This window comes from Chelonoidis abingdonii, chromosome 5, assembly GCF_003597395.2.
Source record: "Chelonoidis abingdonii isolate Lonesome George chromosome 5, CheloAbing_2.0, whole genome shotgun sequence".
NCBI lineage: Eukaryota > Metazoa > Chordata > Testudines > Testudinidae > Chelonoidis > Chelonoidis abingdonii.
The window spans coordinates 88,659,610-88,672,227 of NC_133773.1; the positions used below are offsets into that span (position 1 = coordinate 88,659,610).

Consider the following 12,618-nt stretch of genomic DNA (forward strand, 5'->3'; position numbering starts at 1 on the left):
GATTTAAGGAGCCGTTTAACTCGATATTAATGACGACGTCGTGTGAACGGATACAGCGTTAAATCGGTATATCGGCCATTAAACCGATTTAAAGTCGCAGTGTAGACCTGGCCTTAGTCATGACCTACAGTGATTCCATTAACCCAGTACTGACCTTTTCTGAAACAAAAAAATGTCAAGAAGTATGTCAAACTGTGTTGTGGCTTTAGTTACATGGTTATCCACCAATATCCACACTCAGAACACTGAACTCCATTCAGTTGGAGCCTACGTGGCAGATCTGAATGAAGCTGAACAGAATAGTTTAGTAATTTAGTGTTCTGTATGAAAAACACCTTTGAGTGTTGACAGGAAGGTCCAACAGAAATAACTGAAAAAAATGTTATTAAGTTACAGTAACAGAAAAGCATAGAATTTTAGTCATTAGCTGGTTTGGCAACTGCTGCTAAAGAGTAGGTAAGAGTGAGGACTGATGATATTGTTTCATACTAAAATAATTGATCTATTTCTGTAATATTCATACATTATCCAAACTGAAAGTCTGCAATTTTTTTTCACCTGATGCTTGTGAAACCCTATGTCATTTCTCTGTGTGGGAAATCCATTGTATTTTATTATCAGGCTTACATTACTTTGAACAAAGGCTCAGACTAGTATTCTGTTGGCTCTAAATAAAGCTGGTTAAATATCAAGTACAAATAATATGCCATATCCCAGGTCATGACAGAAATGTTTTTAAATCACCTTTATAAAGTGACTTGTCCCTGTACCATGTTGACCCCACAGTGCCATTTAGAGCACTCTGAAGATTAGGAGCACGTGGTTATAAGCATTTATTGAAATACTGAAATGAAATTACTCAAATAGAATTTTATTTAAATACAGAAGCTTGTTTTACCCTGAAAATCAAACACCAATTTCTGTTTCCTTGTAGAAAGCAAGCAGAACTACATGCACTTTCCTTGCTATCCATTTTTAAACAAAGATAAAAAGAGATTGTGGTAGGATATTTTTTTTTAAAAAAAATAAATCTGCAAAATAGTTTAAAATAATAAGAGAAATACAGAATATATGTTGTGATTAGTCAAATAAGACCACACATGCCACTCATAAGCATAAAGTTAAAGTGATTAAGAGCAATCTGTATTCCTGTTCCTATTTCAGCAACTGAGAATCAAGTGTTGGAATACAATCTGTTTTGAAATATAACTGCACTCTTCCACTGTAGTGCAAACATCAGATATAAGCTTGTAATATTGCAAAATCTCTCTCTCACCCCCAACTGTTTCTGCAAGGATTTCATTTCAAGCAGAAAGGCAATTTTAAACCTTGCTTTGTTTACTCAGATTACCTTTGTAAAGAATATACCCACTCAGTTAATAACAAACCTCCACAACTAGCTCCTTTGACTGATTTACTGTACAAAGGATAATTCCCTTATGCCATCTAGCTGGAACCTCTAACCTACTGTCTCAGTAATGGGTCTTGCTCAATTTATTTTCAGGGTCAGTATTTTCATGATGTAGATTCAGCAACTATAGCCTTTGTTTCTCCTTGGGCTGAGTGACAGGTATGTTTCTGCACAAGAAGTCTGGAACCTCTTACTCAACTAGAAATGAACCCTTTACAGCTAGTTGAACCAATCCATGTGTCCAGCCAAGCTGTGCTTGGTGCAGGACAAAAGTATGTCAATTTTGTGCTCCTCCAATCCTTGTGTTTGCAGGGAGTTAGATTGTCTGTTGGCAAAATTAGAGGAATCTTAGTACTTAATACTGTTTTAATTGGCTGCTTACTCTAACATCAGCAGGGGCGATTGTCAGCCAAGGATCACCAGAACCCAGCTCCCCCCACCCTCATATGTCATCTATACTGACAGGGGTCAGGAGCAGGGGGCAACAAGTAGTTACACTAGCTCCATTGTAGACAGGGATTCCACTGCTGGGTTCCTGTTTGTGCCACTCCGATGGTACAAAATGTCACGGTTACAGAGTAACCTGTCCCCTTCCTGGTCTCTGAGTACATCCTTCATGTGTCAGGCCTCAGGCCTTTACCTGTCCTAGGATGGAATCACACAATTCTACTCTGAGATCAGGCCCTGGGCTACAGTTCCTTGTATATCCACAGTTCTTACCCTACAGGTCCAACTGAGTTCAGACACTGCAGTTCTTTCTTTAAGAACCAGCGAGCAGTAGCATCCAGTGACAAAACAGCCTTCTTAAAACAAACTATTGTTTGGTTTCACAGTAGGAACAAAGTATTGAGGGAGATAGAGGATTTTAAAATCAGTCTACAATCTCGCCCAATGGCTTACCATCCTCTCTCGGTAACTTAGGCAGGCCTAACTTCTTCAGACACTCCCAGTGGGTTCTGGTGTCTCTCTGGCTCCCCTAAACAATTACCCCGCTCTTTCTTTAGAGTTCCTTTTTAAACTCCCCCATGGTATTCCTGGGCCATTTCCTATCTGGGAACTTTCTCTTTACAGCTCTCAAGTGTTTGCAGTGAAGTGGCTTATCTTGTTTCTCCTGTTCCCTTCTGCTTGTTTTTTCTCTTCCAGATAGCCCCCCAATATATTCATACATAACCCAATAACCAGGTCAATATACAGTACTCGTAAATTATTACAGAGCAGCTCTAAATCCATCACACAAAGTTCACATGATGTGGTGCATGATCTTGTCCTCAGTTTGGTTTTGGCATGCATAAAGTTCTGCACTCAGAACTATATGAAATTCTTGGATCTGCAAAACTGGGCTGGCAATCTCATGTGAGCAGCTTTTGTCAAAGACCAATCAGAAACAATCCATAAAGATTGGAAATCGCAGGGGTGGGGTGGGTCGGGGGGAGTCTGTTCTTATGCAAATCCAGCCAAAGTTGATCTGGAGATTGTGAGAGATCAGCCTTTGCCTGTGGTATTTTGTTGCTTCCATTCTGATCTCAGCCAAAACCCATAAGTACAAAGCTAAAATAAATATAAAAAAGTTAAACATATTTGGAACTTCCAAAAAAAGTTCAATTCAGATTTGGAGGAAAGGTTCCTAGGGAAGGGACAGGACAGTCCTTTAGCCAGTTTTGTTTGCCCATCCTTAATGCAGTCTAATGTGTCATAAGGCTAAGAAGTGACTGTTCAATATGACATGCACCTTTAAACAATAAACCAGAACTGGGAAGCAAGGAAACTGAAAATATAGGCATCTAACCAAGGTCATTTGAGAAAAAAAATCCAAGAGAGAGGTGACATTAACAGTACACCTCTTACTGGATCACAAATCCAGTGTCATAATGTGAGTTAAGCATTAGAGTAGACCTTATAAATAAAGGGGTGGGGGAATGGTGTGTGAGCAAAAGAGACTTCATAGCAGAGGGCAAAAACCATCAACAGAGAACAGGACAAAAATATCAGACTAATAAAAAACAAACAAACACTCTTGTAAACAAAGGATAAACCATGATACCCCAAAACTCCCAATGAGAAGTCTTATAGATCATGGGATCAGAATAAGCGCCTAAAGAGAATAGAAAAAGAGAACACATATTGAAGATGTCACACTACAAGGAGATTTAGGGACCTCCCATATCAGTGTGTTTTTCAGAATTTAAGTAGTTTGTAACTCTGGAATCTGAACAACAAAAAGGATTCTTCTAGCCTTTTAAAGGACAGCTTTAATGATCACTAATTAGTTTTAATACTTAAGATAAATAATTACTAAAAGCTTCCCTCCCTGCTTGCATGGCCTATAGAAAAGCTAGTAGAAGCACAGTGCCGCCTCCTCAGGAGAGCACAAGGATTTGTCTTTAATGTGTGGGAGCTGAACAGGGGAGATAGGAGAGAGGGAGAACAGGCAGATTCAGCTGGGCTCCTCATGAGTGCAGGGAGCTAGCTGCACAAATCTGATTGCAAGACTGGGGCCTTAGTTAGCAACAAACAACTCACACTTCAAAAAACACAATCCACATTTGTTTTTTAATCGCTGGATTTACACATACACACTGGGGGAGGCACAAGGTGTGGATCATCAAGTCACGGTATTTTTGTTAAAAACTTATTTAAGCACCTGATCCTAGAATTGATCCAAATTCAAACCTCCTATAGACTGCTCTGGAAGTTCTGTGCAACATCTGATTTCAGATTTGGTGCTGTGTAGTTCCTTGTTTGTTTTGTATTTGTAGTTCAATACTAAAATATTAATAATCAAATAAATGAAAGTATGTAATTAAAATGGTCTAAAAGTTTAAATCAATTTGTTTGCAATACGTGAAATACGTTATCATGAAAAAATGTAATTTCAACTCTGTTTAAAAGTCACTAGTAACCTTTTTATTAAAATCTTTAAGGGTATGGTAATTGGATGATTTTCTTTCACAATATGATAGTGGGAAAAGTGACTAATTCATATCCTGCAGTTTAATGTCTGACTTGTGTTACCTCTCTGGAACATGCAATTAGAAAATCTCAAAGTATCTAATTATAGCACCTGGCTTGTTCAGTGTTTTGTGACCCATATACAAATGTCTCGACTTGCTGCGTAAAGAAATCTTCAAAAGAAAAAGGGTTTAGGGAAAGCTTAAATCAGCATCCTTTGGTTTCTTCCATGCTGTGACATTTATCTATGGAGTTAAGTCATCACATAGTAATAGCTTGGCATACAGTGTGGGCTAATTCTATATTTAGTGATGCCATGAACTAGTAGAGAGAGATTCAAATACTTTGAAAAAGTTGTTGACTGACTGATTAAAGCTTTTGTTTTTACAAAAGTAAACAGAAAGATCTGTGCTGTGACAGATACCAAATCCCAGAGTTTCTTTTAAATTTTAATGGGCTAAGAGGAGTAGATCCTGCCTGCAGAGCGGAGCCAATTTTGGATGAGCCACCCAATTTTTCTAGACCAGTTTTAATGTCACCTTCAACTTATTTCTAGCATCACAGGGGTAGCCATATTAGTCTGGGTCTGTAAAAAGTTACAAGGAGTCCTGTGGCACCTTATAGACTAACAGATGTATTGGAGCATAAGCTTTCGTGGGTGAATACCCACTTCATCGGATGCAGCTTATGTTCCAATACATCTGTTAGTCTATAAGGTGCCACAGGACTCCTTGTAACTTTATTCTAGTTCATCTAGTCCACTTAGTACAACATAATCCTGGACAGATTCCAGAATGAGCCTAAAGGAAGTGGAGTAGCAGCCCTGTTCCCCTTCAATTTCATGTGCCTCACTCTAGAAACAAAAATCCATATGATTTGTGGAACCAAAAATAAAACTAAGACTTCTAGTGATTTACAGATGTCCAAATAAATAACTTGCTTATTTGTTGGAAGTTCTAATGGACCTTCAGGTCAGCATAATTCTGGAATTATTCAGGTTCATTTTCCTTTGAGTTCTAAACTTCCACATAGACAATGCCATGGATACACCAGTATCCAATCTCTTCTGACCACATGGAAACCATGGGTTTCACCTGGACTATCTCTGACCCCCATGTTCAGCTGGACATACATTTGATGTCTCACAGCATTCTGGATGGTTTGCAGTCTTGCACGAAGACTACAATCAAAAAAAGATGCCTGCTATATACAAATATAGTGGCCACAGGACAGATTCTCCACTGCCTTGCACCTTGTGTTGGCATTTATATTCAAGTTCAAAACAATCCAATGTGATGCAATAACCAGGAAAAGCCTTACTAAGAAGGATCCAGTTACATGAATGCAAGCAAAAGCCTCGAGCCAAGTCATCAGTTAGTTACAATTGAACTGTACTAGATAATATCTAAAAAGAGAAATTGGAGCAAGTGTAAGAGAATTAGATATGCAATGGCTTGCTAAGCATGTTTGTAAGAATGGGGACATAGGGTTGAGTTCAGCAGCCAGCATTTTAAAGACTGTGTCACTTTAAGATTGAAATAGGAACTGATCACAGGCAATAACTCAGTGGGCCTGATTCTCCTGTCTTATAAACCATTAGGTACAAAGGGAATAACTATTACTGGAGATTTAACAGTGTAAGTGAGGGGAGAATCAGGCTCTGTGACTGACTGAACTCTGGGAGCTGATAGGTTGCACATTTGGGGTTAAATAAAACAGTTGTATTTGAGAAGCATTGCATGAGATTCCTTTTATAACATTTACATGGAATATCACACATAGCAGGGCTGCTGCTAAGACAGGCTCCCTGCCTGCCCCAGCCCCACACTGTTCCCAGAAGTAGCCAGTGTGGCCCCAGGGAGCAGGAATGCCCTCTGCATGCTGCTCCTGCCTGCAAGCACTGTCCCTGCAGCTCCCATTGACCAGGAAAGGGGAGCTGTTGCCAATGGGAGCTGCAGTGGTGGTGCTTCCAGAGAGGGACAGCCCGCAGAGCCAGGTGCTGCCACCTTTCTCCCTGCAGGGGCACATTGGCCCCTTCCAGCAGCAGTGTGGGGATAGGGTACGTAGGGAGCCTGTCTTAATGGAAGTCACACTGTACTGCTGATTGGGAGCTGCAGGAGGAACGTGCTACCTGGTGGGAGCCTGCACCCCAGCCCTCAGCCCCCTCCCAGAGCCAGCACCCCAAACCAGTCCTGACCCCCCCTCCCACAGCCAGAACCTTATACCCCCTCCTGCATCCCAGCACCCTGATTCCCCCCTCCCAGAGCCAGCACCCTAAAGCCCCTCCTATACCCCACACTCTTCCCCAGCCTGGAACCCCCTCCTGTACCCCAACCCCCCAAACTCCCTCCCAGAGCTTGCACCCCTCGCCCCCTCCTGCACCCCAACTCCCTTCTCCAGGCTCAGCCCAGAGTCTCCTCCCACATTGTGAACCCCTCGGCTCCAACCCAGAGCCCACACCCGCTCCCGAACTCCTATCCCAGCCTGGTGAAAGTGAGGGAGGGTGGGGGAGAGTGTGTGACGGAGGGTATGTGTGTGGAGTGAGTGGGGTGGGGCTTTGGGAAAGAGAAGAGGCCTTGAGGAAGGGGCAGGGTAGATCCTTGGTTGCCCTTAAATTCAAAAAGTGATCTTGGGCTTGAAAAGGTTGGAGATCTCTGGTGTGTCTACCTTTTAAGTAGTATTATCAGTCTCACTTTTTATGAGCTGAACTGATTTACAGAGCACATGCGTCTATCTTTTATGAGTAGATTGGAATATGAGATGAACCATGCTGCAAATACCCCTCCTTAATGACATGCTAAAGATGGATGAATAGGCATACAATGCTTCATAGTAAAATAATTCATTTTGGTTGAGTTAATGAGGTGGCTTCATGAAACAGATGAATTGTCCTGAAGAAGCTGTTGAGATTCCAAAGAAGTCATCTCAGGCAAAACCATTTTTTTCTATAGTGTTTCTAAAAAAATGTGGCTCAAATGTACAGAACACATAGTAAATGGAAAGTCCCCGGTATGCTTCACTATTACCTGAAAATTTTAAACCTAACATTAAAGAACAAGCACTTTATGTTAAATAAATAATAAAAAACCTCCTAGCATTAATACTCATTGTGTATTTTATCTATAAGCCAGATGGAAGCCAATGCAGCTCTGTGACATGAAATGTGGGAAGCACTGCTTAACACAGCTGCATCCTTCTTCAGTTTCCAGCTGGATTGAAGGTGTTGGTCTGGGTAGAATACAGTGCAGTAACCTATCTTTGTGAGAAAAAAGCATAGATAATGGTAATAAGGTCTACATGCAAAAGAGAGTTGCAAGAATATTGGAAAAAAAGATGTTACTCTTTGCTGTTACCTAATCTAACAACAGTTGGGAATCTAATCAAACCTCCAAAAAGTGAACACAAACAACAGATACATACTCTTCATGAGTGGGGCAGAAATAATCCTTAGCAAATCTTCTAGGTGTTTTCTCTGACCTATTAGTTTCACGTTTGTCTTATCTGGATTAAGCCTTTACCAGTGAGCATTGTCATCTGTGCCTCAGTCTCTACAAGACACTGGATGAGAGGCTGGGATTCACCTGTAGATGAAACGGAGACTAGGAGCTGGGTACCAACAGCATCCTGAAATACCATAGTCCTTCTTTCCTCACACATCCTTTTAACAGCCTATTGCACAAGATGGGTGGCAAAATGGAACCCAGGGAAAGCCCACGAGAGCACCCTGAAAGGAAAAAAAAGTCATTGCACAAGCCTGGTCTGTGGGTCTACTTAGACAGGAAAGAACAGAGCAACAGTGTCTTCTGGTGAATTGACAAAGCCTCATAGGTCAGCAGCATCAAAGGCAGTTGACAGATTTAATAGCCTGGATACTTGAACTACACCAATTGCAAGTAGCTCAACCACACATATACTGTAGTACTATACCCAAATTAAGAACGATCATGGAGATCCATGGTAAGAAGATTAGCAAAAATCATTTGCAATTCTACATTTTCATCAGCAAATGGTCATGTCATTCTTTACACTTTAAGATTCCATCCAAAGACTGCAAAGGCATCAGTAACTCAAATTACCCAGCAACTCATTGAATCTGGCAAATATTATCCTTCATTTTACAGATTTGGAAACTGGAGACAAAGTGGCTAAGTGATTCCCCAGAGTCACACAGTGAATGTCAGAAGCAGTGACAGAACCCCCACCTCCTGACTTCCACACCTGCATTCTAACAACTATCACTCTTTATTACGTATGATTGAAACCCACTGAACTATTCCCTGTATGAATCATGGTATCACGTTTGTATCTAATCAGACCTACCTTTATTTTCTCAGCTCCAGCTTCCAGGATTCAGCTTGTAGGAGGACAGGTTCCTAATGAGGGTAGAGTGGAGATTTTTCATGCTGGAGAATGGGGTACTATCTGTGATGACCACTGGGATATTCATGATGGAGCAGTGGTCTGTAAGAGTCTGGGGTATGCAGCAGCATCTGGAATTCACAGTGGTGCCTATTTTGGACAAGGTACGCTATATGAATTTAAAAATTCATTTTTTTAGGTGTCCTTCTTATCTCCCAACGCCCAAACGCACCCTCTCTCCCCGAGTCACAGTGGTGGCTAAAGAACTGTTTATGGAACAGTAGCAAGATAAGATGCATACAATTAATTGGATTTTCAAAGCCATGCTACTGATTTTTAGCAAAGTAAGTTAAAAGGCATATTTAAAAAATTACAAAATAGTTGTTTTACTAAGAGAAAAGAACAGACAAATACAAATTAACCATCAATTTTATCTACTGTCAGCTGAGTAGTCAGTCCAACCCACAAGGAGTATTCACCAAAATATGGCATTTTACTCAATATTTTGAGTATATAATTATAATAAAAACTTTAAATATAAGTTATAATTATAAAGTCTATTTATATAATGTATATTTTGATCAGTTATACAGATAAGGTTATAATGTAATTATTGTCACAGTATCTGAGAGCCTTCCAAAGAAATCACAGCCAAAAGGGACCAGATATTAAATTCATTTCCTCTCTACTGTTCCCCCCCCCCACTGCCCAGGATACTACTATTTCTCTCTCCTCCTACCCACACACATATATATATGTGGCAGATATAATTTGTAACAAATCCTTGTATGCCTAGAAATCTGTGTTTTTTTTCTGTGTTCTTCATGATCATCACTCATGATAGCCACAGAGAGTTCAAATCCTCAAGCTCCAAAACCCAAGCTCACCACTACTTAAAATGAAGAAATTTTTCCATAGTATAGGGTCTATGACAGATTCTTTCAAATCCTGACATCACTGGTGAAAGGAAAAATATGTTTCCACAGTGAAGTCAAGCTTCATAGTGTGTACCAGATGGGTCAGTCACTTCACAACCAAGGTAGTGTGCTCTGTATAAGGAAACCTAAATTAATTAGATCCTTTGCAATGGTACACAACATCTTAGAACTATCTCCCAATCAAAGAATATTTTTCAAGTTTCTGGATTTTGGATGTCAACTTAGTTTGATTATAGGGAACAATAGGTGCCTTTAAATACTTTAACACACCACATTTCACCAGTTTTACCGGGATATTTATTTAATCTGTGGCATTTTAAATTAAGTCAAGTGTTACATTAAACTATGTTATATCCTACCATCAATAGTCCTGGTTATTATATATAAGATGTTCAAATATTTATTTTAATGTGAGAATTATCCTTCTGAACTATGAGATAAATTATTCTTAACATTGCAGGTACTGGTCGAATATGGATGGATGAGGTTCTTTGTTTTGGCTATGAAACCTCTGTTGAAAATTGTATGTTTAAAGGCTGGGGTGTGACAGATTGTCAACATAATGAAGATGCTGGTGTCACTTGTAAAGTTTAATTCGGTCTGGATTTAAACTAAGAGTTATTCGTAAACAGTTTCATAAATAGTTTTGATTTTTTTATTTGGCAAGAAATTTTCAGATAGAAATATATTGAATATTATCAGGAGAGCTGAGCATTTTGGGGGGAAATAATCAGCATTCTAATCACTTTAATACACCAAGTTGGTACAATGAATGTAAACCAATATCATATAACAGCTGTTCAGTATTGAGTAGTGAGCTGGTGGTTTCAGTGTATTTCTGACTGTCCAGACATGGAAGCATCCATATTACAAAAATCACCATCAGAACTGATGTCCTTGTTGACAGTCTCGGCTTAAAAATTCTATAATTCAGTTGATTGAGGTGACTGACTAAAGTCAAAAACGTGTCACTCAAAAACAGATTGGGCAAATATGCTCTCAGTGCAATTCCATTGACTTCTGGAGATTTTCATCAGGGATGAGTTTTGATGATAGAGCTCAAATATATACAAAAAATATAACTCTTACACAATTAAATAAAAAATCTAGTTCACTCATGCCTTCTCTATTGAAAAAAGAGAAAAAAGCTGATCCACCTGGCTCCATAGTTTCATTCCAATCTGTAAATATCAAATTCTACCTTCAGAGATGCAATACTCCCACTGAAGTTAATGAGTAATATGCATATGTAACAAGTATGTAAGGATAATAACAGATCTTAAATGTCGATAGTCACCTACCGCAAGCTCTCAGTTAGAGGTATGAATCTAAAAGGATTTTGAAGAAACTAAGGTTCTGTTTTTGTAGGCACAGCGGCTTAATGTTAAGCTTGAAAGTAATCCTGCTGAAGTAATTAGGATTCCTCACATGCTTAAAGTTAAGCACATATGTGTGTTTGCAGATCAGGGCATAATTTACAGTAGTATAGGCCCAAAGAGTACATATTAGTGGATCAGAACCATGATGAGATGTTAAGCAGGCATTTAATATTTATATAAATAAAGCATAACTAAATGACAAGGACATGTCACTGAATTAAGGCCTTAATTCACGGAAGTACAAATACTTAACTTTAAGCATATAAGTTCCCCTGTCTTTAATGAGATAAGAACATGCTTATGTAATGTCCTAAATAGAGATGCTTTTCTTAATTGAAGTCATATGTATTATTCTATTTGTATGTATTTACTAATAAAATTAACCTGAAGTCTTTTTACAACACTGTGGAATGTGCATGTTTTTTCCCCTCAGTGAAATTAACATATTTAAAGAGAAAGCTCTGGTACAGAAATAAATGCAAGAGATGCAAACAACTGGAAGACACAAAGGAGAATTAAACTGAAAGAAATCAGGATGAATCAAACAATTGGAAGCATGCTCTGGGGCCAGACTAATGGGTGCTAATTCAGTCTGGGTACAGACATTTGTAGTGAACAGACCACATTCAGAAGTGGAAGTAAGGTGATGTACATTAGAATGTCCTTTCACTTATTTAGCCTCCCTTATATTTCCTTATCTGCTCTACTGATGCATAAGTAAGTCTAAAAGGGTGTAATTTATGCCTTGAGGGGACTTTACCCTTCCCATATATTCAGATGATCATCTCCTCTCCTATTCCTAGTCTTGCACCAGTGACCCAAAAGTTTTGATCTGCTGCTCTGACACTTTACATTATTCTGGAGCTTGGGATGCTCTCGTTGTACCCTACTGTAAGAGTAAATCTCCATTCTGACATTCTAGATTTCCACTGCCTTTTTACAGTGCAGTATCTCCACTGATTTTCTGTGGAATTGTCTGATTTACACTGACATGAAATCAGAATCAGGGCTCACATAACGATCTATTTTCATGTTGAATCATTTTAGTGTTGGGAAGGTAAACTATTGTGGAGATTCTCAGTTAACAGCAATGCACTGAGTGAAATCTAGACCCCAGAATAAGGTTAAAGTGAAGAAGTCAGTAGCTATTGGAACCAATGACATGTTCTGGGTCATTTTATTTTGAAAGTGGGGCAGACAAGTCCCCCACTTAGCATAAGATTGTTCCTAAGAATCTTGGGTTGTGGGGTAGGGGAGGGTTTTGTGTTCCTAAAGACTGAGGATGGCAGAATAAGAGGTGAGTGACTAGGGCCTGAGTTCAGGGTCCATAATAAAGCAAAATCCATTTATCTCATTTCAAGATTAATTATAAAGTTTCTGCACAACGTTAATGCTAATGTGCCTATGATGGGATATATTAGGTCCTCCAATTTGCCTAGAGCAGCTGCATGGGGGACAGCCAATCAGAAAGAGCCTGCAGGGAAACAGCCAGTCAGGGCCCTGAAGGCTTGTATAAAAGCGCCTGCTTGGACTAGCAAGCAGTCTACTAGCAAGGCTGGACAGAGCAGTTGCTGGCTGTAGC

The 12,618-nt window shown here is 39.5% G+C and overlaps 1 protein-coding gene across 1 annotated transcript in view; it reads left to right on the forward strand.

The window, feature by feature from the left end:
* The window catches only part of MSR1 (macrophage scavenger receptor 1), a 28,977-nt gene extending 18,726 nt beyond the window's left edge, over positions 1 to 10,251 (forward strand). The window contains exons 5-6 of the mRNA XM_075066119.1: positions 8,695 to 8,883; positions 10,118 to 10,251. Coding sequence (XP_074922220.1) covers positions 8,695 to 8,883; positions 10,118 to 10,251 — 323 coding nt within the window. The remainder of the gene's footprint in view (positions 1 to 8,694; positions 8,884 to 10,117) is intronic.
* The last annotated feature ends 2,367 nt before the right edge of the window (positions 10,252 to 12,618 follow it).